This window comes from Arvicola amphibius, chromosome 1, assembly GCF_903992535.2.
Source record: "Arvicola amphibius chromosome 1, mArvAmp1.2, whole genome shotgun sequence".
Lineage (NCBI taxonomy): Eukaryota > Metazoa > Chordata > Mammalia > Rodentia > Cricetidae > Arvicola > Arvicola amphibius.
In genome coordinates, this window is record NC_052047.1 from 196,525,496 (window position 1) to 196,553,479 (window position 27,984).

At 47.1% G+C, this 27,984-nt stretch overlaps 1 protein-coding gene and 1 pseudogene across 2 annotated transcripts in view; one reads left to right on the forward strand and one right to left on the reverse strand.

The window, feature by feature from the left end:
* Positions 1-14,378, reverse strand: part of Ablim1 (actin binding LIM protein 1) — a 170,188-nt gene extending 155,810 nt beyond the window's left edge. For both annotated transcript variants that reach the window (XM_038317700.1, XM_038317703.1), the window contains exon 1: positions 14,068-14,378. In XM_038317700.1, coding sequence (XP_038173628.1) covers positions 14,068-14,083 — 16 coding nt within the window. In that variant the 5' untranslated portion in view covers positions 14,084-14,378. The remainder of the gene's footprint in view (positions 1-14,067) is intronic.
* Positions 14,379-17,453: 3,075 nt separating this feature from the next.
* On the forward strand, positions 17,454-26,683 carry LOC121677066 (annotated as a pseudogene).
* The last annotated feature ends 1,301 nt before the right edge of the window (positions 26,684-27,984 follow it).

Genomic DNA, 27,984 nt, shown 5'->3' on the forward strand with positions numbered 1-27,984 from the left:
TTCCACACAATCTGATTTCAAACAAGAAATCCTGTGCCCGTAAGCAGCCATGCCTGCCTCTGCTCAGTCCCAGGCTGCTGCTCACTGTCTCTGTGGCTTTCAGACAGAGCACAGCAGGTTTGGTTGGTACCTGCTAGTATTAGCTCCTCCACATTTGTATGGTAATGAGAGGGAGTCACCGCAGGCACACACATGGGTAGGAACAACCCAAAAGTCAACCCCACCCAACAAATGACCTCATCTCATCACCACCACCCCTGAGGAAGGAGCCCATAAAGAGCCAGCTAGAGGAAACTGAACAAGAGCTGCCAGGCCCAGTCTATGCCTTATGTGGGAGTTTAATGAACACAGACTTTCCTGGAGGAATGTCAACACTGGTATCAGCCACCAAAGGTTGGCCAGTGGTAAATCACAATAGGACAGGTGATGATTGGTGCTCACACGGTAGGATGTGTGCATGGTGATTGGTGCTCACACGGTAGGATGTGTGCATGGTGATTGGTGCTCACACGGTAGGATGTGTGGTTGGTGATTGGTGTTAACAATAGGATGTGTGGACAGGAGATTGGGTGCTTACAAAACTCAGGTACTTAGAGAAGTTTAAGACACATTTTTGAACACTCAAGGAGATTATATTTTGAAACAACATAGACTTCCCATTTGTTTAATTCTTTTCCATACAACAACTGCATTGATTGTGTGTGTGCATGTATGCATGTATGCACGCATGCGTGAAAGCATTTGTGCAGGGATATGTGGGAATGTGGATGTGTAGTGTGTGGAGGCCAGAGGTCTGTCTGCTTCAGGTGTCATTACTCAGGGGCTGTCGACCTGGATTTCTGAGACAGGCCTCATGGGAACCTATCGCTCATGGTATCTGTGGGTGAGGTATTCATGATGATGTGGAAGGTTAAGTCTCTAGCTCAGAAAAGCTGACACAGTGGGTTGATGGAGTCACTCTCACCAGCTCTGGCTCAGCACTCCAGCCAGAGGCTCATAGAACAGAACTTCCAACTGAGCTGACCTATGGGGAGGGGCTGGGGAGACACTAGAGCCTTGGAAAAGCTAAACAACATGTCTTCTGAGCAGGGTGACATGGAAGAACCAGCAGGGATGGCTGCTGAATAGGTGAAAACCTCCTCTAAAGAGAGTCCTAAGCCACAGGCTGTCACCTCCCATCTGAGTCATCATTCTTGCAAAGCTGACACGCCCCCAAATCAAGCATTACATTTCACTCCATCACAGAGAGTTGGACTAGAGGCATCAAAATGCTACCTGAAGGATGCAGGCACCAAGACCACCAGGTAAAATCATTAAAGAAAGTCCTATCAGTGAACAGCAGAACATGTTGAGCACAGTGAGACACCTCCTGTGGGCCTGTGCTATCTTGGTAGAGCAGGATTACAAGCCTTGATTTCCTCGAGACGAAGTGCAGATAGCGAGGAAATGGTGCATCTGAACAGGGCTCCACTTGGCTTCTACCATTGATAAGAAGCCACTCCAGGCTCAGGCTGCAAAAGTCCCAGTTCCATTTGGATCCTGTTGTATGTCACAGGAGTGCTTCCAAAGTTGAGACAGGAGTGGTGACAGACATGCCCTGACCCCCAAGGACCAGCCAAGCCTTTCCTGCCTTATGGGAGGTCTTGCTATGACCTCATCTCTCAGACATTCCTGAGGGAAGAAGAGGACTCTCTCCAAAGCATCAGGGTTTTGGTTTCTCCAGAAAGACCTTGATAGGTCAAAATGGAGAGCGAGATGAGATAGGATGCTCAAGAGTGGAAGCCAAGAGCTGAGCCATGGCTGGGTGACCCTGTGCTTAACCAAGCAGCCGTGTCCTAATTAGGACAGTGATACATCACAGATTCAGAAGCTTTGCTGAAACTTTAATAGGTCCGAGTAAAAAGCCATAGGTTTAACAGAAATGTACCCAATAGCTCTAAAGTAGGAACACCCAGGTGGAGACATGCTTGCCCGCAGAAAACTCTGACTCTGTTTTCATTCAATAAAACTTACATGGGGGGGGGGGCTCAGTACTCAGCACACATGCATCACACCCTGGGCTCAGCACCTGGCACACATGGGTCACACCCTGGGTTTAGCACCCAGCACATATGCATCACACCCTGGGTTCAGAACCCAGCACACATGCATCACACCCTGGGTTCAGTACCCAGCACACATGCATCACACCCTGGGTTCAGTACCCAGCACACATGCATCACACCCTGGGTTCAGTACCCAGCACACATGCATCACACCCTGGGGTCAGCACCCGGCACACATGGGTCACACCCTGGGTTCAGTACCCAGCACACATGCATCACACCCTGGACTCAATACCCAGCACACATGCATCACACCCTGCGCTCAGTCACCTCTGCTGTGTAAACTTTGCGTGGCAGAACTGTTTGTGGCAGACTAACTAACTGTAATCCTAGTGCAAGAGGTGGAGGCAGGAAAACCAGAGTTCAAAGTCATCCTCAGTTCACAGCAAGGCTTGTGGGCAGCCTAGGCCACATGAGACTGTTTCAAAACAATGACAACCACAACATAAAATAAGAGAAAACATTGCCTGGTGTACATGTCCTAATCAACTGGACCTCAAACTTGTGGGCTTGATCCTGGGGACGCAAGATCTGTTGTGGGGGTCATGATCAGTGTATTTAAGACAGAGCAGAGAATGAAGGCCTGGATGCCATGCATGAGTTTTCTTTTTCAAAATAAAAAATAACTTTCATCATCTTATTTATTTTTTAAATTTCATGTGCATTGGTGTTTTGCCTGTATTTACGTCTGTGCGAGGCTGACTGAACCCTTGGTATTAGAGTTACAGACAGCTGTGAGCTGCCATGCGGGGGCTGGGAATCCAACCCGGGTCCTCTGGAAGAGCAGCCAGTGCTTAAGCCCTGAGCCGTCTCTCCAGTCCCACTTCTGTTCATTTTTAATTAAAATTATTTTCATAAAATATATTCTTATCTCTCCTCTCTCTTCTCCCAGAAACTCCTCCCCACCTCCCACCTTCCTAACTCCACGACCTTTCTTTCTCTATTAAAAGAACAAACAACAGCAACAGAAACCAAGAAACACACACTTAAAAAGAAACCTACAAAAACACAAAAAATGGAAACCACAATATACAAGGGAAAGAAGACAAAAAAAAAAAAAGCCTAAACAAAGTAATATGAGACAGAGGGATACTAAACTAGCATGGAGTTCATTAGTACTGGTCACCCGCTCCAGGGCATGGGATCTACCCTGAAGTCTCACAGGACTTTTGTTCTAGACACTGGTAGGCATTGGTGAGCTTTCTCCTGAGTGTACTGGTGAGACCCAGAGTTGAACCTGGAGGCCCTTTCAGAGTTCCGGCCACAGGGTTCAACTTGAACTGCATAATTAGTTTGAAGAGACAGTCAAATTATTTGCTAGCATCTAAACATACGGAGATCCTACCAAAGAATCTCCATTTTTTTAAAGGTGTTTTTGAAAACTGAAGGTTGAAATATGGTCCAGTATGGGACCAGGATGGATAGAGAGGGAGGGTTACACTCTCTGGTACTCAGCATCTCTCCTCCGTTACGTCACCTCTCTGGTTCTCAGAGGCTCTGTATACACGTATGACCCCTTCTTGTCCTCCTCCAATCTAACATGATCCACAAAGCCTTCCTTATGCCCACCATTGTATTTGTGGGGAATAGGAAACCCAGTCAAACTCAGCTAGCTGTGTTTCTCCAGCTAGGGGCCTCTACTTTATAGATCCTATCTCATCAATCTGATAGAGTCTCTCAGTAATGCTTTAGCCAAGGCTGCGTTCCTGTTCATCCTTCAAAGCCCAGTCAGCCATAACCACGCTCTGCCCTGCCAACACACACTGTATCGCAATGACTTATATACCTGTTCCTTGACAGAAAGCAACTGCTCTCTGGGCAAGTCTATATTTCATTTGATCACTTTTCTCACACAGGGTTTGGAAAATCATTTCCCCAACCATGCACAGGATTCGTTCATTTCCTGCTCATCCGATATTCAATGGACTATTACTGTGGAGTAGATACAGCGTTGTGGATGCAAACTGAATCAACCACCAACCCACCCATCTCCGATGTTAAGAGGTTTACACACCCCGAATGCTCATCTTCAATGCTGTCTGTCACAGAAAGCCTTTTCACTTCCTTTGAAATGGTGACTCTTTCTTCCTCTGAGTCCCTACATCCTCCTCCTGTCACCTCCTGCCCTCCCTAATCACATTCTTGTCAGCACCCCTCCTAATGCTGACATTCATTTACTGAAGGTGAGAGCTTCTTAGAGGTTGTATGCTAACCACAATTGTGTGTGGCAGCTCAAAATGGTAATTCCAGCACTTGGGGGGGTTGAGGCAGGAGGATCAGAGTTCAATATCATCCTTTAGCCAGCTACATTGTAAGTTTGAGGCCAGGCTGGGCTGCATGAGACCCTGTTTCAAAGCCAAAATTAAACAAGCAAAAGGTTTAGCCACAGACTATCTCACAGAAAACAGACCTCAATAAAACTGATTTGCTCAAAGCCACGACTGGAATCCCAAAGCTATAGTTAGCCACCAAGCGTGGGCTGGGTCCTCCAGATGAGCAAGAGCAGAGGGGTCAGTTTAGCATCACAGCCCAGCAGACCCCCTTTCCGCCATCAGTCCCGATGCTTTTGACCCCTCAGTGTCTACTGAAATAGGGTCTTATGAGTAGGAGACACCCATAAAACACACGCACCATTTGTGAGACCCCTCCCAGGGCCTGGAGACCCATAGTCCCTGTTATTTTTCTGGGGCGTTCTCAATCCTTTTTCTCACTTCCCATCAAACATTCCAGCGAAGAATAGCCTTGCTATCTTTTTTTATTATTGTTCTTATTGAGCTCTACATTTTTCTTCATGCCCCCCCTTCCTCCCTTCTCCTTCTACCCTCTCCCAAGACCCCCATGCTCCCAATTTACTCAGGAGATCTTGTCTTTCTCTACTTCCCAGGTAGATTAGATCCATGTATGTCTCTCTTAGGGTCCTCTTTGTTGTCTAGGTTCTCTGGGATTATTTTTTTCTTTGTTTTATGTCTAGAAGCCACTTAGAAGTAGGTACATATTATATTTGTCTTTCTGGATCATCACTCAATGTGATGTTTTCTAGATCCATCCACTTGCCTGCAAATTTCAAGATGTCATTTTTTTACTCTGTGTAGTACACCATGTGTAAATGTACTACATTTTCTTTATTTATTCTTCGGTTGAGGGGCATCTAGATTGTTTCCAAGTTCTGGCTATTATAAATAATGCTGCTATCAACACAGCCGAACACATGTCCTTGTGGTATGACTGAGCATCCTTTGGGTATACACCCAAATGCAGTATTGCTGTGTCTTGAGGAAGATTGTTTCCTAATTTTCTAAGCAATCACCATACTTATTTTCAAGGCTAGCTCTGCTATCTTTGATATCCATCTACTGCTCTTTATTTCTCTTAAATGTTTCCCTTCCCGTAATGTTTTAAGTACTGAGCAGCAACAGAAAGGAAGAAAAAGGAAAGGATACGGATGCCTTGGGTATAGACAGGATATAGTGGTAGCAAGTGAAACACCCCACACTTTACACATAATGTATTTGGTTCCCCAGAGACTAAAGCGGAAACCGCAGTCTTGGGAGTCAGATGCCTAATGTACAATCTTCTAACCAAGACTTCCACAGAGCTCCACCAATGCAGGAAGCTTGCTCCCCACCTCTGAAGATTATGAGCAATATCCAGAGAACACATGTGTGCATCTGTACACACCTCTAGCATGGTTTTAAATCGATGCCACCTTCCTGCAGCCACATGAGCTCCGTCCCACCTCACAAAACTACCGTGTCACTTCCTCCAATCCTGCGGACACCCAGGATCAGGCAACGGCAGCAGCTGGCTACAAGGAGGTTGACCTCATTACATAACAGTTTCGCTCTACTCGGCAGGGCCGCAGGCCAGCAAGATGTCTGCTACCTTCTATCTGTCACTTTGGCATTAGAAGCAAGATGAGGTTTTCAGGAGGAATGGAGACCTGGTGATATGAAAAAGGGGAGCCATCTGCAGGATCAATTATTCTACCCACAGAAACCATGGACCACCTGCATGAGGTCAAAGCGTAGTCGCTGGAACAGAACCACCAAGATTACCTGAACAGGGTCAGGTTCTACCCCAGAACTGGGCAAAAACTCTGGGGTGAGGGACTCAGAAATCTTAACAATCTCTCCAGGAGATTCTGGGGGTTTGAGAATCATGGCCCTAAACCATGATTTCTCTGATTTTTTTTTTAAAGCCAGCATCTTCCTTGATAAACCCAAGCTAGCTTGTTTGATTATAGTGGGACCCAGGCTCACTCCTGGTGCTCCTGGGGCACACGGGACCATAGCAACATTAACCACATCAGGACTACGACAGCATGGTCATGTCACTCTAAGCAAAGTATGTTTTAAAGAAAAGAGGTCATGCCCAACAAATATTCTTTCTCCTCGCTGTTAACAAAATTTGCCCTTGAATTTACAGCTCCTGCCAGTGTGGGATAAATGAGTTCTGGGTCTGAGTTACTCTCGGCTCAACACACAATGAAGTAGGAAGCTGGACTGCGTTTTCAGCTGTCATGCAGGCTCAACCACAATGGGAAGAGTTCCCATATCACTCAGTGGCCAGCGAAATGTCTGGAAAATTCTCCAGCTCTTTAATGTTGGCCTTGGAAAATGCCCAGTGTTCTGACTTTGACAATGTTATGAGCTCCTCTTCCTCAGCCTACACTGGGCTATGACGGTGGCACAGAAGTCAGAGTTCATGCCAAGACATGCCTCACAGTAGGGTGAGCCCTCTGGAGCATGTTGTTTCTGCAAGAAGTTGGAAAGTCGACCTTGCTGTTCTGTGTGTGTACATGATCAAGTGTCTATCTGTGTAGGTCAGAAGATAACCTTAGGTCACACTCGGGCACCAAATATCTTGTGGATTTTTACTTTTTTTCTTTTCTCTAGAAAGGTTCTTTCAGCCAAGTGTGGTGGCACATGCTTCTAATCCCAACACTCAGGAGGCAGAGACAGGTGGATCTCTGTGAGTTAGAGGCTAGCCTGGTCTACAAAGTGAGTTCCAGGACAGTCAGGGCTATACACAAAAGAACCCTGTCTCAATAAAGAAAGAGAGAGAGAGAGAGAGAGAGAGAGAGGGGGGGGGGGGGGGAGGGGGGGGGGGAGGGAGGGAGGGAAAGAAGAAAAGAAAGCAAGGAAGGAAGGAAGGAAGGAAGAGAAGAGAAGAGAAGAGAAGAGAAGAGAAGAGAAGAGAAGAGAAGAGAAGAGAAGAGAAGAGAGAAAAAAAGAAATGAAGAAAGAAAAGTTCTCTCATGGGCCCCAAACCTGCCAAACAGCATGGCTAGCCAAGGGAGTCCAAGGATCCACCTGTTTCTCCCCTACTCAGTACAGGAATCATAAACATACCACAGTGCCTGGCTTTAGTTTACATGAATGCTTGGGATTAAACTCAGGTCCTTACTGAGTCACCTCCTCAGCCTAGTTCATTGGCCTGGAATGAGGATTTTGGCAACAGGATATAGTTTGTGCATCTTTCCTTGTTACTTGACCAGGTTTTGGGAAAGGATATGTGTTGCTTCCCCAAGTTTGGGAGCGGCTAAAGATAGGACAGGTCAACTCCTGGCACAGATGTCCACTCTCTGAGGAGTCTTGACTTCATGCAACATTTCAAATATTGCTTTTAGGAGCTCTGAGGAAACTCCGACAACACGTTCCTTCTCTCAGACATATGCACACGCGTTTGACTGGCTGTGAATGTATTTGTTTTTCTAGTTTTTTAAAACTTAAATGAGTTGGTGCATAGGGCAGGGATACATTTTTTCCCCCAATGTGATCTTTCCCTCAGCCTTGGGAGTCACGTCTTGCAGACAGTTCTGGAGTAAAGACGGGCTGTCAGAGTCACGTTGGTACGAGTAGCACCTTAGTTTAGAAAATAGTAAGAGCAATTCACACTTGCATTTTTTCTGTCTTGAGTGGAATGTGATGTCAAAACCCAGAGCTTTCCCAAGATGAAAAGCTCACAACTGAGTTGCGTGACTACGTCCTCAATCAAGATTGCTGATTGTGAAATCATGGTTGCTGTGGTGTCTTATTTAATTGGTAACTTCGCTTTAGACCTTACTTAGGAAATGTCCTGGGTGTTCCCTTAAAAAACGTTGGGGTTAAGAGAAATAATAACATACCTCTATAATCCCAGCACTCAGGAGACTGAGGCAGGAGGATTATGAGTTTGAGACTACCCTGGGCTTCATATCAAGATGAAAAAATTAGACAGTGTCAGGAACAGGGTGAAGGTAGGATTGTGGACTTCAGGCCCACCACAGGAATTGTTAAACACTCAAAGCTGACATGGAAGGGTTCTTGACTGAGAAAGAAGGCATGGAAAGATGACCTGTGGTCATCAGGCATGTTTGGAATCTTCACAGAACACTGAAAGAGCCACTGTTCTGAGATGTCTCAGGAGACAAGAATGGGTTTGAGTGGCAGTGTGTTCCCTAGGTGGGTAGTGTCTGCCTGGGTGTGTATGTGGGAGGAATGGGATTCAAGGGGAAAGTTGCTACCACCCCAGGCAGCAGCCCTTCCCAACTCCCCAGGCTGTTTCACATGTCCATCTATGAAGTCAGCCCACGCTTGAGGAGAGCACAAATATGTGCCCACTCCACATGGGTGACAAATGTCTAGTTTCTCTGTCGTTGACTTAGATGTGAAGAGTCATCTGGGAAGAACTCACAGAAGGGATGGGCCTCTGAGAAGCTTTATAAGGCAGCAGAACTTAAGTTTCTGACAACATAAGGAAAGAGGACTCTTGTATTTCTCATAGGGGCAGCATGGCCAAGGTTGGAGGGGCACAACCCCTCACATAAGACTACAAATAGGAAAGGGGAGGGGCGATGAGCACAGGTTTGGGAGTCCGATGTGGGGGGACTCAGATCTTCTCTTTTCTAGCTAAGCATTCTCTCACATATATTCCCACTCCCATGACTTCTTTCCCCCCATCTGTTGAGTGGGGACACCCCAAAAGACTAAAGACAGAATACGAAATGCTTCCAATTGAGATTTAATGATAGCCTTACAGATGAAGTCAAACAAGATGGATTCAGAAGGCTATGAATTTAGATAGGGTTCAGGAGAAAGCTCTGTTTAAGGATGTAGGGAGACGCCTGAAGGGCCAGCAGGGAACCTTGAACTTTACCTTGTCATTTATTTAAGGTTTTAAGCTGGAAATGGGATGACTGAGATTACTCTGTTGCCAGTCCATAGGTCACAATTGAGACACAGTACATAGGTCACATTTGAATCAGCAAATCGCAGGGCCCTGGAGGATGCTGGACACAGCAGTGATAGTTAGCAATGTGTAGTGCCAGCTTTTCATGGACAACTAAGATCTAAGGTCCCTCCAAAGGAATGAAAGAACCACTTCTAAAATCTTGAAGAGTGCGCTACACAGGATAGCCATGAATGCCGCCCAACACAGCATTGTAAACTCACACATGATGAAATACCTTGCTGTTGTTTGGTAACAGTTATGGAGTTATCAAGTGGGAACTTTGCAATTATCTGCCAGAATGTCATCGGCACACTCGGATCTGTAAACTGTGAAAGCTCAGCAGCCCACGCAAGGAGGACCACTTGGACCACACTTTTCTAATCATACCTGAGTATGCCTCATCTCTGATACTGGTTCAAGGATTATTAAAATGAACTTCCCTCCTCTCTTTTCCTCCCCACTCCTATTACCTAGGCTGTTCCTTCTTCATTCCTGATCCCTATCTAGGTCTAACTTAGGTGAATGGCCAAGGGTGATGGGTTGCATGCAACCTACAGCCCCAGCAAATTCACATGTCAAAGGCCCAACCCTTAATACTTTAGGCTTTTATTTATAGGTGGGGTCTCAACTTAGGCAGTCAAATTAAAAGGAGGTTACTATTTGGGTCCTCATCACCTATTAGTGCTCCTAGAAAACGTGGAAACTATGGAGACAGAATGCACAATGTGAATGACACAGGTTTGGTGGCAGAGAAGCTATGATGAGTCTACAAGGAAAGAAATGACAAAAAGTCAGCAAAACACCAGAAATCCAGGGACATGCACAGAGTCTTCCTTGAGTGATACGGGCTGCCCTTCTGTATGCTGTGTTGTATATGTTGTATTACCATTGGTTAATAAATAAGCTTTGTTGGCCTATGGCAGGGCAGAATATAGCTAGGTGGAAAATCAAAACAGATACATGGAGAAAGGAGGAGGAGTCAGGGAGATGCCAGCAGCTGACTAGAGAAGCAAGATGTGAGGCAACAAGTCATAAGCCTTGTGGCAAGATAGAGAATAATAGAAATGGGTTAATTTAAGATGTAAGAGCTAATTAGTAATAAGCCTGAGCCACTGGCCAAACTTTGATAATTAATATAGGCCTCTGAGTGTTTAGTCAGGAACTAGAAGGTGGAAGAGAAACCTCCAGTTACACTTGGGGACCCACACAGAAAAAAAAAAAAAAACCAGCTCTGCAGAATTCTTGGTTGTGATCTTCCAGAACTGAGACAATGACTTCCTGTTGTTGAAGCCACCAAGCACATGTTGTTCTGTAGTCACTCCCAGAGACTGACTTATCACCCCCTCATCACACCCATCATATCTCCAACCAGGTTCCATCCATTCTTACATGGGTGCTCCTCTCAAATCTAGTGCTTTATTTCCAAATCTAGTGTTTTATTTCCATTGTGATTTACCATAAATCCAAATATCACCCAGTCTTTAAAGACCCACATTAAAAGCCATCTGCTCCAGGATGGCCGATCAGAAGGCTTTAAAGTCAAACTTCAGTTTAGATGCTTCTTCTACTGTCAGTTGTGTGTGAGCCTGTTTCACCTCCAATACGGACAGACACCTCCAATACACAGGACAGGAGTGCGGACAGACACCTCCAATACACAGGACAGGGACAGAGTCACAAAGAAGGAGTTGACTAAATGGTAAGAAAGGAAGTCAAGAGAGATTGCTGAAGACACATTTACTCTGTGCTTATATGCATGTGTATAAGTATGTGCTCTCATGTGTGTGCACTTGTGTGTGTTCATGTGTGTGATACACACATGCACACACTCTTCCCACCTGCAAATGTCAGGGAGAGAGCAGTCATCCCTCCTTTGCAGGAGGATGAATATCTAGACCTCTATTATAGGAATCAAAACAAACAACTAGGCACCCAAATCTAAAACTCCATTCACTTGAATATGCCACTTCTGCAGCCAAGCTTACTTTTTCACACAGTCACACAGCTTTTGAGCCACAACCATCCTTTATTATTTAAATGAGATATGTTTGAACTTTATCTCTGGGATTTACTTATTTTTTTTCTTTGTCTCAAGCAAACACACACACAAACAAAAGAAACAGACTTGTTTATAAACCGCCAGAACATGCCAGTTAGCCAGTCACAGCTTTTCACAGTGGGACCCTGGGCCGTAGACGGGTGAGTGCTGTCTTCAGGAAGACAGATATTGACTGATCAACCCGCAAACCCTTTGGTGCCCTCTTAGCCGATGCAGCCAGGACGAGGTGTCCTTGAACACACTGGGGAGACAACCATTTCATCGAGATGCTAGGATTGATTAGTGCCTGCAAATCGAGCAAATGGGTACCTGGTTGGAACGGAGATGATGAGGGTCAAAGGATGTAGCTTCAGATGATCTGCGCTGGAGCCGGCCAGGCCGGCTGAGTGTGGGCTGCTCTTCAGCCATGTCAACCCCAAGCAGAGACTGAGGAAATGACGTGCAAAGCGGCATCACACACTCGAGCGAGTGCAGCAGGGCGCCAGAGGCCTGCCTTGCTTCCTGGCAAGGACACCACAGTGGCCTGAGATGGCTAGGGGGTCCCCATCAGCTTCAGGGGGCAGGGCAGGGCAGGGCAAGAAGAATGGGACACTGGGAACATTCCAGATGCAAAAGGGCACAGGTCCCCTAGCAGCTCTGATGTGTCACCAACCTCCGAGCATCAACAGGGGGCAGAAGCTGAACCAGGTACTGGAATGTTAAAAAACGAAGGTAACAGAGCCGCTAGGAGGCTCTCAGTCCCCAGCAGCAGAGGCTGCAGATGTCCACACGGGACACTGTCATATGGTCCAAGTAATAGCTGTGTGACCTTGAGCCGCTTCCTTACCCTTTCTGATCCCTAACTTGCTCATTTCCAGGATGAACACCTGGGCCACACTCCCCCAGTGCCTGTTTCACTTTATAAACTAATGAAGTTCCAGTCTTTCCACGAAGCTCTTGTATAACCACGCATAGAAAGCCCGCCTTTCTCTGTGCTTGGCTGAAGCCGCTGTAGTCAGAGCTGGGAAGCAGCAGCATGGACTGACATAAACCATAAACCTCAAAATAAAAAAAGGACAGCCCCTCCTCAGTGGCTGAGGGCTAAGATAACACCAGCATGTGGTCTCCTGGGAGCCTGCCCAGAGTGTTCCAGCTGGAAAGTGCCTAAGCATGAACGTAGGTAATCTAAGTGAAGCTTAGGAAAGATGCTTCTGAAAACACCTGACTTGTGATCTGGGCCACAAGCCTGGCAGGGACAGAGAAGGCCGGCGGCTTGGGAGATCTCCACCACTCACGTTAGGACACGAACACAAATCCATTAGCAACAGAACTCTGGGCCATGTTATTCTAGTTGGGTAGAAGGTACATGGAAGGGTTCCCAGAGTCCGGCAAATGCCAGGGTCTAGGGTTTGCACTAGAGGTCCCCCAAATAAAGGAAATACCACCAAAAGCATTCGCATTCATACCAGATCACCTACCGCTCATTCGCTGAAAGATCAGACAAAGCAGGTGAACAGCAGAGGTACGGATGGACAGAGCAGACCCTAGATCCGGGGTGCAGCCTCAACACTGTGAAAGCTTCTCAACTGCCCCTCAACACAGCAAAACCAAGCTGAAAGTCCAGCCACAACCCGAGTTTAGTATCTCACACGTATAAAGTAGGCATACAGAAGTCATTGAGGTGGTTCAAGGCAGGCTGTAAAGGCAGTGTTGGTGTTGGTGTGTGTGTGTGTGTAAATGTCCCACATGCGAAACCATGTTACAAGCTTGCCAGAGAGCTGAACTGAAATGGTCCTTTACAGAAAAAAAAAATCATTTTGTGACAATCTCTAAAACATTGTCAAGAGGGGGAAAATCAACTTAGAATAATGGCCATTGAATGGTCCTACAGAAGGTCCTCTGGCAGCTCCGGTAAAGTCTCTTCTATTTTTGTGAACCCAATTCCACTCTAGAAAGGTCTAGAAAGACAAATGCCAACCTTTGAACACGGAGGTTGAGAGAGTGTTAGTCAAGAGCTTCCCCCTTTCCCTGCTGTTTCTGTTATATTTTGATTTTAAAAAACTAGATGTACCATATAGTGCTTGAATGACTAAAAGCAAGCTATTGTTTGTTCTTTTGCATTTTCCAAACAAATAAAAACTAGAATTCAATTTTAAAAAGCTGTCTTCACCCCAGGGCCACGCCCAGAAGGTAAACAATATACACCTGTGCAGGCCACGCCCACCCTCCTCTTTTCACGAAGGTGTTGCAAGGAATGGTTAAAGCCAATACTGAACCCTTTCCAAACCCAGCGGCTCCTCTCAGCCACGCTAGCTAGGCTTGGGCTTGTCGCCACACAGCCCCACCCAGGTATAAGGACCCTTACATGACGACAAATGTTCTTAATGAAGTCACTGATGGGGAATGGAGGAAGAGAAAGGAGGCTAGGGTGGGAAGTGAGAGGCGAGTCTCAACCCCGAATCCCAAATCCGCTGGCAGTTAATCAAAAGCTGTGAGCACCCTGAGCTGAGCTCAATTGTGCAATACTCCTGCGATGGGCTGAGATTCGGAAGCTGGGTTCCGCGGAAACCCAGACTGTTTCCTACAGAGATTCTTGCCCCGAACATGTCTGCCCGGATTTCGATTGATCATTGCTCCTAAGGTGCCCCAGCCCCGCGGGGCCATTGCAACTTCTACAAGAATACACGGTCAACGATATTTATAATTAATTACCTTTCTCTTTCACCATGGCAACGGGGTCCTTGGCCGAGGGCACCGAAAGCAACAGGAATGAACTCTAGGCGTGCAAGCAGACGGATCGGCCGCTGCCGAGGCTGCAAGGAGACGCCCCCGGCGCCCACACGCGAAGTCCGGAGCAGCCTTGCGAAGTCCCGCCCCCGCCGCGGCTCCCACGCCCGCCCCGCACGACGGCCGCGCCCTGCTCCCGGACGCTGTAGTCTGGATAAAACCACTCGCTCCAGCTGCTGTGGTAGCAAATGCAAAATTCCAGCGTTGATCTCCGGTCACTGACACCACCTTGCATTCCTGACGCCCGCCCGGGAAAATGCTCCGGAGCCCTGGCTCCCCTCCCAGTGTCTGATAAATGATTGCCGAAGGAGGAGGGAGGCCAAGCCACACACAGCCGGGGACTGTTCCCATAAGTAAACTCGTCAATTGTTAGCTTGTTAGCTTCCTATGACAGCTGCTTTCAATCCTGATTATGGCCTCTTTCAGGCAAAGTGAGTAAGTAAAATTGGTCTTAATAGAAAAATAACGCCGAGGCGCCTCCAAGTTCATTTTCCTCTGAAAAAAGTGAATAATGCCATTTGATTGCACACACACACACACACACACTTTTTTTTCTGAATTGGGTAGGAGAGAGGGGAGTGAGACAGACAGACAGAGAGAGAGAGAGAGAGAGAGAGAGAGAGAGAGAGAGAGAGAGAGAGAGAGAGCGCAGTAGAGGCCTTTCTTTCAGGGTCCAGTTCCTTATCCGGGCTTATCCGGGATCAAAATAAAAATCCGACCTATCCAGTTCCAGTTGGGGAAGATCCTAGCTTCTACTTTTCCTCTGTTTCTTCAGCATTTTCCTCTTAAACTGTGTGGCTGTATATTCGTGAAGAGGAACCCTAGTCCCAAGTAAGGGGCATACAGTGTTGGAGGCTACTACAGCCAGGACTGGCCTAACTTGACTTCAGGCTGGAGGGCCACACAGGCAGGGCGGGCAGCTCCTGGTTTTGGCTTTCTGACCTATCAGGTCGCCTGCGGAGGACTTCCTGGTTCACAGAGCTGCCGCCGACCCCTTCAAGCACCTGCTGGCTGGATCCAGCTCCAAGTGTTTCACACACGTACACCTCCGCCAGCGTGGGAGAGGCGAGGCAGATAAGCAAGAGACGAGGCAGACGTTGTAGCGTGCTCAGGGAGACAGCAGATGGTCAGCCAACACATCTTTCAGGACCAGAACGCACAGCCAGTATTAGACTGTATTTACTGCAAATATTTTAACGTGTTGGGTCTAAGAGAGCCAGGGGAACAGAGAGGAATAGAGCCAGCCAACCTATACTACTCCTGCCACCTTGCAGCCTCTCTGGGACCGGGTCATGCTTATTCCATGTCAGTGGCCAGCTGGAATATAAGCACCGAAAAGCCTACAAGTGGCTTCTCTGGCCTCCATTCATCCCCACGAGGGAAGCATTAGAGCGGCAGCCACCCAAAGCACAGAGGAACGCCGTGGTTCAAGAGCCCCACCGAAAGAGACAAACCTTTTGCATGCCCTGATTTTTCATGGTTCATCTGCACGTGTCTGCTTTGCCTACCCTAATCACCCCCAGCCCTCAGCCGTTAAAGAGACGTTGACAAGTAAAATCAACCGCAGAGAGCCGGAATTAGCTCCATCGATGAGGCTGGCAGGTGAGCGTGCTCTGTTACATTTGCTGCGTAAATAGATCAGTATCACACTTAAGCAGGGCTCTCTGAGGATCTCATGTTATTCAGCTGAGAGCTGAAGAATGGTGGGGCTGAAGACCTGGTTCCTAATCCCTGTAACAGCACAATAAATAAATAAAATACATAAAGCTGAGGGAAGAGCCTCTGTCCCCTCCCACCCCCAGCCTTCCCTCCCTGCTGGACATCACAGTGAATTCTTTTGATTTCTAGCTCAAGCCCAGTCATTCATGGGTTAACTTATACTGTGAATGTTGCTGGCTCCATCCCTCCTTTAGTCCATGTGACAGTTTTATATTCTGAGATCTACACTTACCGCACCAAGCTGGTCTCATTGTAAGTTCTGAACATACCTGTACACCTCTGGTGTCCATTCATTTTCATAGCTGCTTTCTCTACAGGCAAATACTACACAGTGGCCCAGACACACACACACACACACACACACACACACACACACACACACACACACACACACACGTTTTCCATGGAAAGAATTTGTCTGTACTGTAGTCAGCATGGATGAGTCACCAGCAGTAAACTGCTAAATAACACCCATGTGGCAGAAGTCCCCTCCCATCAGGCATTGCTACTTTAGGATAATAGTGTCCACTCTGCACTCTCAAGACAACCAGAGACGACGCTCAAGTTAGTTTTGGAATGTGGGAGAATAAAACCATTTTATTTGGGTCTAGTTTGCCTCGGGACCAGATGCTTCAACACAGAAGTGAGTAGGGTATCTGTTTACACTGGGAGCTGGGGAGGAGAGGGAGGGAAAGAAAGCTGAAAGCTACAGTTCACGAGAAAGGTTTTTTATCTGAGTGTCTAAGGATGATTTCCAGTGAAATGATCTCACTGGGATGAGACAACTTCACACACGGCGCCGACCCAGGGGTTTGCGCCGACCCAGGGGTTTGCGCCGACCCAGGGGTTTGCAAGCCTTCTCCTCTCAACCCTTCCACTACTCCTTTTTCACACACTCACAAATGAAGCCAAGATTGGCCATCGTGACCAAAGAACAGAGACCATATTGCTGGAGAGAAAAGGCTGTAACCCTTCCCCTCCATTCTTGGTAAAAAGTCAAGCGTCCATCCCTGACTAGAAATGTCTAAGTAGAAAGCATTACCTATGGAGCGAGGCGCTGTGGAAGACCCCTCTCCACAGCAGAGCCTCCCGCACGGGCTCCCGAAATGCAGGGATGCCAGGATCCCTTCACTGTCCTAGGACCCTAAAGTGTCAGGTGACATCTCTGCAACTCGACAGTCTCTCTAGCAGAATCCAGTAGAAACACATACAGAGTGCTCACATGCATATACACAGACATAGGGTACACATGTACACACACAGTGTATACACAGGCAGAGGACACACCACACACATGTACATGTACACACACAGCATACACGTGCATAAGCACATACACAGGACACACACACACACGGAGAACAAGTCCCTTATTTTCTTTCTACTTTATGCTACATTGCCCCCACCCCCCTATGCTGATGGATGTTGGCTCACACCAGGTGTCATGCACGCAGCACAGGAAGGACGTACACACAGACTCCTGGAGAGCTTAGGAAGCAGCTGAGAGACGCTGTGCACAGGCAGTTCTAAGCCCCAGCTGGGAAGTCAGGAGAGGAGATGGACACAGGCTAGCTGGGACCTGTGGGGTACGAATGACCTACCCCAGCAGAGGTCATGGGCCAGAAGGTATCAAGTTGCTGGCTGCTTGTAGGCGGCAGAGGAAGAAGCAGCTTAGGTGTGTGGGAGATCACAGAGGGGCTCGCCATGCCACGCCATGCCATGCCATGCCACGCCAAAGCTGGACTTCAGAGGTGGTGTGGCTAGAATCTCAAGTCTAGGCTACTTCTTTATTCTGAACTTGAGTTCTAAAGTTCTTGGCTACATTTCAAAGCCCCTATGACCTGTTTCCAGCAGTGTGTATTCAGTGTCTATTTCCCATATTTAGCAGACTGCCCACTATGAACTAGATTCCGGGAAGTGCCTGGGTTTGTTAGTTTATTTAAACATCTCTCTGATAACAGGAATAAAAAGATCACTTCACACATGACACATGTGGCATTTTCTAAAAGCACAGTCCATGTGGGATTCTTATGGTTCCATAGCGATGGCTTTCTATCCATAGCTGGGCCACGCACTTGAAGGCAATGTGTGCATGACGATCTATCATTTGTTTCCACCCCAAGAGTGTTCTGCAGATTCCTCAGGGACAGATGTTCTTGTGAGTGCTTGAAATGCCGACACCTGGCCTTTGCTGCTGGTCTGATGACCCAGATTCCAATGGGGATGAGGCCTGAGCTACAACCAGCTCCCTTGGTGACCTACGAGACCCCACCCCCACCTAGCCATCCAGCCCACAAAATGGAAAGACAGCCTAAGATTTGTAAACAGCTATGTTCATGGCATCACATCTGAAAGATAGTGTCCACTCTCCACTGGCCAAAAAAAAAAAAAAAAAAATGATCTGAGAGACGTGTACCACAACCTTGATGAAAACTTCCTGAAAGCAATGACTACAAATGCCCCAAAGTCCGAGACACATCCCTGCCAGCCCAGCCCCTGGGGGCTCAGCAGACCACTCAGGATTTTTGTCCTTAAGGGGGAGGGATTTGGGTGCGTGTTCCCAGGGTTTCCCTGTGGTCCTCAGGAGTCAGTTCTGAGTTTGGATCTAAGCAAGAGGTTATAGCTGAGAAAATGCCTAACAGTTGTGGTTTATATAAAGGTCACCACAAACAATCTACTGGGGACAGAAATGGCAGAGCAAACATAAAATCAGCCAGCTTTCTACAACCTGTTACTGGAGTCTGAAGTATCTTTTTTGATAGAGTCTTACAGACCTCAACCTAATTTCAGGCCCACGAGACATTCTCGTGTACAGAAACAGCTCTGACTGACTTGTAAAAGAGCATTTTGAAAAACAAGCTGCTGTCAGCGTCTCCTCTTTCATGACTCCCAGACAGAAGTCCAGTTTTCAGCCATAGACAATTTTTATCAGGTAGGATTGCAATGCCTTCAAGGCAAAGCTCTCTCCGGCTGATAGTTACTGCCACCAAGACTAGGACTCTAGTGTTTATTTATGCGATAGCTCCTGGGCTCTCTTGGGAAGGGGAAAGGTTGTGGCATCTGTGGTCACACAATAATGACAGTATGTAGGAGTGCAATATTGGATGGACATGCAGTACTTAGTCAATGGTCCCTTAATGCAATAAATAGCTGAAAATAAGTGCCTCCATGGAAGAAAAGTTGATTTTTAGGTTTGCATCCACAGGCAGTTGGCACCACTGCCTTTACAGCTGTGGTAGAGAATGTATGACATCACATGACTGTGACCTCAGAGAAGAGGCATTCTCCGAAGGGTACACCCCCATGTCCAAGAGACCTCCCTCCAGGTTCCACCTTTACCATGTCTGCCACTCACAACAGCACCAATCTAGAGCCCTGCACACAGGAGCCTCAGCTACACTCCAGATCCAAGAACAGCACGCAGGAGATAAATGTTGACAGGTTGCCACAAGAAACGCCAAAATTCCAAATAAAGAATCATTAAAAAATGCAAATAGATGGGCTGAAAAATCTAACTCTTAATTTCCTTTTAGTTTTAAAAGGAAATTCAGTTCCTTAGATAAAAAAAAAATAAATTTAACAATTGCTGAAAGTATTTGCCAAGACCCAAACTGAAAATGACCTTGAAGAGAAAGCAGGCTGCAAAGGCCTGGACCAGCGAGGTCGCTTTACGGAGCCTCCTCCGTGTCCTTCCCACACCTACCATTCTTGCTGCTGTTTACAGAGTGCTGATCCTATGTCGGACACCGTCCCAGCCTGGCTACCACCGCCAGCTCATCTCTTCCTCATCACGGCTGGGTGAGGCACATGTTAGGACTCTACATAAGAGCTAAGGGTTCAAGTTCAAAGTCACTGACTCTGTCTTTGGGTAGTTGGATCTTCCACTGTGTGGAGTGGTGGAGGTTGAGGCAGTCTCCCCTTCTTATTCCCAGATTATGCATGTACACGTGTGCACATGCATGCGCGTGCGTGCACACACACACACACACGCATGCGCTACACATACAGAAGCAAAACCATTCCACTCAAGTGCCCAAACACACACACACACACTCACACATGTGCACACGGAGAGACAGGCAGGCACGCATGTCCACAAAAGTCATGAGCATGAGCACCTCCCTGTGCTTGCTAACTTCTTTGGTACTTCTCCCAGAAGACCCGATGCCATGGAAATGCTACTACATCTTGCCTTGCATGTGTAAAGTAACCTCTCTCCTGACAATGTGTGCTTCATTTGTTTCTTCCAGATACAGCCTCACTGGGCAGCAGGTAGGGACCCAGATCCACACGTCTTTGACAAGGTTGTTAATCATTAGCTGTTTAATCATTCTCAGGAAATTGTGCTTTTGTGATTTACATAAAGAGTTAAAAGTTCTTTTTATTGGTTACAGAATTTTGCAAGATATAAAACCCTGCATTTCCCACCCTTGCTCTCACTTGGCCTCCCAGCCTTCCCGACTACGCCCTGGCACCTTCCCCGATCACAGCCTTTTTCCCATTCTCCTGGGACACTTCAGTCTTCACCCGAGGGACAAGCCAAGTCAAACAGCCATCACTCCCTTTGTGACCAGAGGAAGGACGGCTTCAGGAGGGGCTGTGCCTCCCACATTCTACGCTGTGAAAATCTGCAATTTGTATGACTAAAGAGACATTAACGAAGGCGACAGCCGGAGTCACAGAGTGCATTTGTCCGGGACTGGTGACACAGTTGCACAGAAACGGCCCCACCTTCCTGCCTGGCCTTCTACCAGCAGTACTCTGTCAAGTTACACTGGCCACAGGAAGCCTGCGCAGACACAGGCTGGGCTTGAATTCCGTGCACTCCGTGCCCAGCGGCCTTAGACTCATTATTTTCCCTCTGTGGGATTCTGCAGTCACATCTGAGAGTGGTGGTCATACACCCCACGCGTGAGGTCATAGCAAGGACAGGGCCAGCTTCGTGGTTGTGCAATCTGTGTAAGGGTTGGTCATAGTGACATCTGTAACAATAAAATCTTTCAGCTTATACTTTGTAAGTGAAGCCCAAAGGGACAATGGAACACACATGCTACCAAGTGAGATATGTATGGTGTGTGTGTCTCTCATCTCTGCTGTCCCATTACCATGGCCTGTCTGTAGGACCCCACGAGTACAGAGCTCCAAGGCATTGACGGCAAACACCTCCAATCCCAGCACTTGGGAAGATGATGCAAGGCAAATCTCTGTGAGTTTGAGGCCAGCCTGGTCTACAGAGAGAGTTACAGGACAGCCGAAACTATACAGAGGAACACTGTCTAAAAACAAATAACAAAAGGAAAAGGAAAGAAGGCAAGAGGAACCCTGTTGCGCCCCTTCCCACCCATCCTGCCGTCCTGCATAAGACAGCTCGTTACACTGAAAACGGCAGCACAGAAGACCTTGGCTGAATGATGAGTCAAGAGCACCTGAAACGGAAGTGGACAATGGGTGGGGTGGCAAAATGAAGAATGTGAGTAATTTTTACACACATGCATAAGAAGCAGGAAGTAAGGGCAAGGCTGGAAGATAGTGTGGGAAGATGGAGCGCTGGTAAACTGCCATTTGAATAAATGTACAGAGGGAAAAGAATGAGCCAGGTGTTATCTGTGAACACAGTTACCTCCAACAGCGTGGAGGTAAAAGCCCAGAGGCAGGAGTTTACCTGGGAAGTCAAAGTCCGGGGAAGCCAATAGGAACAGGGGAATTAGGTGGAAGGGGTTAGTGTCCTGTGTTACTGCAAGGTCCCTGGCTTTTCCTGTGGAGCTGGGAAGCCGCGCAAGATTCTAAGCACAGAGCCCAGAATCTGATGTCATCTCATCAGGACCTCTTTGGCCTCAGTGAGTGACCAGGGGGACCATAAGTGGGTAAAGGTGCAGAACAATGAATTAGGGCACAAAACAAAGAGAAAGATCTCCAGGCTGAGAAGATGGCACGAGAAAATGAAGGGAAGGAGATAGTAGAAGTTAAAACATGAAAACTAACCAAGAGAGGACCAGCACTGAGAAATGAAAAGAAGAGGCGCCAATAAGATGTCTAATTCTGCACACAGGACAACCCGAGATGACTTCAATGAAGGCAGAAGAATGGGTCCAAAACACTGAGAGAGCCCATAACATGGACAAGAAGAAAACAACAAAACAGAAACCCCAAGGAGCAGATTAAATACAATACCTGAGTGAACACAGCTCCGAGCCTGCAAATTAAACAGTATACATATAACAGTTTGGCAAAAATTTAGGTAGCAAGCTAATTCGAGTCCAAAACTAAGGTTTGGACTTCAGGGGTGTTACTATTCTCCAGATATCCAGGCAGGAAAAACAAACAAAAAACCCTCGCCATCCACACAGAGAGACATGAGCGCCAGCCTTAGATTCCCAGCAGTGCCAGCATGGGAAGGACAAGGGGCTCCTGCTGGGCAGCCCTGACTGAAGGAAAGAGTGTCTCTGAAGAACCTCTAGTGCAGGCAAAGCTGTTCATACATAAGGGCAATGGCAAGCAGACCCCCAACACACACACACACACACACACACACACACACACACAAACACACACTCACACACATCACACATATGCTCACACACACGCACACACATGCTCACATACACGCACACACTCTCACACACACATACACACCACATGCTCACACACATCACACATACGCTTACACACACGTGCTTACACACACTCTCACACACTCACACACATACATGCTCACACACCACACACGCTTACACACTTACACACACGTGCTTACACATGCATGCTCTCACACACACTCACTCACACACATACATGCTCACACAATACACGCTCACACACACACACACACACACACACGCACACACACACACACCCTGGCCATTGCCTGGGATCTACATTGGGTTAGGTCTGATGGGGGCAGGCATCACAGGGCCCAGTATGTGTCTGCGGTTCCGAAGGGGTGGGTGTTAGAGGAAGCCTGGTGCAAAGAGGGGTGGGAAGGGTGGGGCACTCTCACGGACTGCTGATCTAGAGCTATCTAGAAGAAAGGCAATCTAAGTTATCCACATTTTTATGCCTAAAAAAAGGGCGAGGATCATATTGATCCACTGATCACTTTCAAGGAGTCTTCCAAGTTATAGAGGTCAGTAGAAGAATAATATCCTGAAGAGACCAAGTACAATCACCAAACAGAACCTATGTGCAAACATAGGAGAATTTGTAAGCAGGCATACCGTGCTCAGCAGCTGCCTCCTTAACATATGTAAATGAGCCCACTTGGACTGCCTGAGATAATTGGGGTCAGAAGCCCAATGGTCTGATAAAAAAAAACCATGCCCCTAAATGTCTTTCCAGCTGCAGCTCCCTGTGAGGGGAGCGGATGGGGCTTAGGACACTCACCATGCTTTAGAGGGATGACCCACTTATAATGATATTCCAGTGTGCTCACATATGTAGGAACTCTCTTTAAATGCCTAACAGCTGCACATTGCTGCTGCTCCACCAGAGACTGCTTGCTCTCTGTACCATATGCCACAGTGTGCTGGATTTCGGGAGAACTGCCCTATGAGGCCGTTTTCTGCCCCTCGTTCTTGCAACCCCCAGCAAGATGGAAAACACCGCCTATCTGTTGGATTTATTGGGGTCTGGGAGAAAATTGGACAGAAAAAAATGCTTTGAAATATACATTTTTTTCTTGAATTGAGATCTGAAATATACATTTTGTCTTTCTTGAATAAAATGTAAGAACTCTGAGAATCTTTACTGGATATAAATTTCTGCACAGAATTTTAAAAAAGTCAACTAACCCACAAAGGTAGAGTTAAGTCACAAGATCCATAATGGAAAACCAACTGAACAAAACTCTGAAAGAAATGGGTGATTGTTGACTCGTTACTCGTGCTTATAAATGCTACATCTTGGGCATCTACAGCACAGAGCCATTCCCTCCAAGAGACTGAAAATGGCCCAAATCCAAGAGACAGAAATAGAGCCCTTTTTCTCTGCCTGCTTTCTCGTGGTGCAAATAGGAAAATTTCTAACTCATTTTTAAAGCATTGTAGAAAGAGATTTGAATCCGAGACACTGAGAACATGCTCTACTGGTTGGCAGAAGAAGATAAAGCAAAGCTTCTGGTGCTGGGTGGTTGTTTTCAGCTATAGGGGAGCGTCTAACACTGGCTGGACTAGACATCTTTTCTCCAACAGCCATTACATGGAGAAATTGAACTGGATCACTCCTGGGTTTTTGTTTGTTTGTTCGTTTGGACTTTTGATAAGGAACTTAAAATTAAATTAAAATTTAAAAATGTGTTATACATAGTCGTTCATATCCTTGTTAAACTCTTGACAGCTGAACAGTGGTCCATCAGGTCATGTTCAGTTGAAGTATCACCGAACACATTAGCATCACACAGCACTTCCATGGAGGATAATACTGGACTAAGAGGTGAGACCTCCGTGACTAGGCAGCCACTTATCCGGTATCCAGTGTCCTGCAGTACTGACTGATGCCTACGAAGTGATAACAGAGACGCCCTGTCCCCTTTAAGGACAAGCCAGGCCTGTGAGAGGGAAAAGGTGAGCGTGTCCAGCCACACACTAGAAGCACAAGTTAGCACTTCAGGGAAGAGACTGATAGGAAATAGAACTTGGAATTGACCATAATATTTATTCTGGTGATGTAAACAAACGACCTTACAAACTATGTGGGTCAGGATGAACAGAGCGAGAAGGCTGGGTGCTGGTGAGGGCCCCAGAGTTTGCCATTTCTCTCTAGACCTTCCTTCCTTTATTTCAGGGGCTCTAATGCTAGCAACTAGGGCCTGAAAACAAAATAAAAATAAAACTTCAGGACCTGAAAAGAAATGAAAAACAATTGATTAATCAAAAATCGCTTTTCTCCCGCAGAGCCGCTGAGCCTGCAGGTCTGTGTGGAGCTGCAGCTCTGGACTTCTGTTCCGCAGCATGGAATTTGTGGAAGTTGTCAGGAACGGGCCAACTTTAAGAATGACGCTGACTTTAAGAGATGCCAAGTGAGACTTAGAAGGTGGTGGGAGGGTAACACTGACTACTCTCCTTGGAAACAATTGGCGATCCAGGACAAAAACAAGTACAACACACCCGAATAAAAGAGTTCGTGTAACAGAGAGATCATCTGCCACATTGCGTATTCCCGTTTAGAGGGAACATGACAGTCTGCACAGCACATGGTGTATGTCCGTATAGAAGGGGACATGACAGTCTGCACAGCGTATGCACACCAACTGCCAAAATACGGTCTGAGAGTTGGCCTGACAAATTATGCTGCAGCCTACTGTGCTGGCCTGCTGCTGACCCGCAGGCTTCCCCATAGGTCTGGTGTGGACAAGATCTATGAAGGCCGAGTGGACGTGGCTGGAGATAAATACAGTGTGGAAAGCATTGGTGGTCAGCCTGGTGCCTGCACTTGCTCTTTGGATGCAGGTCTTGCCTGAACTACATAAAACTGGCAATAAAGTTTTCAGGACCCTGAGGGAGCTGTGGATGGAGGCTTGTCTATTCCTCATAGCACCAAACAATTCCCCGGTTATGATTCTGAAAGCAAGGAGTTCAACGCAGAACACACCGTAAGCACAGTGTGGGCCAGAATGTCGCAGGCTACGTGTGTTCCCTTGTGGAGGAAGATGAAGATGCTTACATGAAACAGTTCTCTCAGTGCATAAAGAACAACATGACTCCAGACGTGTCAGAGGAGACGCCTATGAAAGCTTGTGCTGCCACCCATGAGAAGACGAACAGGTGGAACTGTCCCAAAATATCCCTTGCTCAGAAGGAAGACAGGGCTACTCAAAAGAAGGCAAACTTCCTCAGAGGTCAGAAATGGGCTGTAGAGCTAAAGCAATTTCCTGTGAAGATTTCTCTCATAAATATAATAAACTTATTAATCAAGCAGCTAAAACAAACAAACAAATAAATAATAAACAAACAAGGCAGGGCAAAGCAGGTGCAGGGAGCAGAATGAAGAGGGATATGCCTGCCCTCCATTTTTCTATTGTTATTCAAGTCATTGGGACAATTTCCTTTTGCTCATCTTTTGGGTTAATTTTATCTATTTTCCAGCTCTAATGTCAAATCCCATTTTTGTTTTCAGGGCCTCTTTGGTATTCTTCCCTCTGGGAAGTAACTACATTGGTTACCTAGACAACTATTTCTCCTCTCATGTTTGGGGAGGAGGGAAGAGAAAGAGGAATTTTTTTTAAGGTCCCACTAAACATAGAAATATTTTCCTTTATATGTTCTTTTGGGGGGACATGATCCATTTGCAATGGAATTTTTTTATACATATTTTCACATGATGAAAGTGAGGCTCGGGGATATTAACTACTTTTTTCTGGGCCACACAACTGAAAGGAACGGGACTGGATGACTTTGAAGTCGTCAGCGCGGCTGACCCACAGCCTCGCCTCCGAAGCCTCTGGGCTGTGCTATGCCGCTCCTCCAGGCCTCAGCAGCTGGGCAGCAAGGGATGTCCTTCTCCTCTGATTTCTGCAAGCATTTATTTATTCATTGACCACACACTGACACATCCTTTTCCATGGCAGATACTATAATACACTAAAAATATACACATAGCTCCCTCCGTAGCCTCAGGAATAACTGAGAGAGAGGGGTTATACACAGGTCACTCGAACAGAGATGTCGACAGGAAGCTAGGACACTGGGGGACAGCACAGGGCAAGGGTGTGAATGGGCTCTACAGAGGTTACTGGAGAACCAGGGAAGGTGACATGGCGTCTAAAGAGTGGGTGTGGGGTGACCCTTCAGGCCTCTGTAAGGGTCTGCTACAGGTGTTTGGGGGCTAGTGCCAGGGTGTGGCAGAAAGCTGGGCTTGACAGTCCATGACGTGAGATACAGTTCCAGTAACATGAGTAAACTAATGGAATGAGAGCCTAGGCAGGAGTGGGGGGGAAGAAAACTACCTAAAATGTCAACCAGGACTGGAGTCTCTTATCTCCCTCTATCCATGTTTTTCCACGACTTAGAGAAAACTGGCTGTGGCTGGATCTGGGGACACTGGCCTATAACCACAGCTACTCAGAGGCTGAGGCAAGAAGATCCCAAGTCCAAAGCCAGCCTGAGCAACAGTATGAATTCAAGGCCAGGCTGGGAAATTTACTGAGAGCCCAACTCATCTTAAAGGACTGGGAAGAGGACCCCGTGGTGGAGTGCTTGTGTGAGTCCCTAAATCCAGTCCCCACTAGTGCAAAATAAAGACAAAGAAGGGAGGAGTAAAAGAGGGGGATGAAGAATCCTGGTGTCCCTGTCGCTTCCGTGCTGAGCAGAATGAAAGTTAGAACAGGATTGTTTTCTTGAAGGAATCACATCATCGCAAGATGTCTCCCTAAAGATCAGTGTGTGCAGGAGCAGAGGCCACATATAGTGACCTCCCATTGAGCAGTAGGTGCCTGTCACTACCTTGTGTCTCGGAAGAGTCACCAGTCAGGAAAGTGGGGCTGAGGAGGAGGGATCAGGAACCCCTTCCTACCAACCTTCCAGTATTTAAGGAAAGTGCTTCACACTTAACTTCAAAGACACAAGGACTTGTATCCTCTTTCCCATGAGGCCTCTGATCACCAGCAGGAAGATGCTCTGGAACATCCTGGGGACCAGAGCTTTTTTGATCATATCCCACAATACCCACATCCTCCCCAGGGACCCATGACATTCCTGGTTGTGGTTGTTGATCAGCTCAGAAGGGACATGAAAATTAAAGAACTGCAACATTATATATTATGATTACTTTGAAAACAGCTTGCCATTGCTTTTAGAAGCACACACATATGCACTAATGCACACACACACACTCAAGGTTTCCCCGGTTACGTGGCATCTGAGCACTGGAAGAAGACACCCCTGGGGGACAGTAGCCTGGCAAGGCTGTCCCAGGAAGGGCTCCCTTCAGTAGAGAGTCTCCATTCTACCTGAGTGGCCTAGACACTGTTCCCAGTCTCCAGCCAGCTTTGGGATTTGTGCCCAACTGACAAAGTAATGACTGAACCCTCTCCAGGTATCCAGACTCTGCCTATTTGCTTGTCTGCTCTGTGATGTTTTCTTCTTTTAGCTTTTGGGGGGCCCACTACCCAGCTCCCAGATAAATCACACA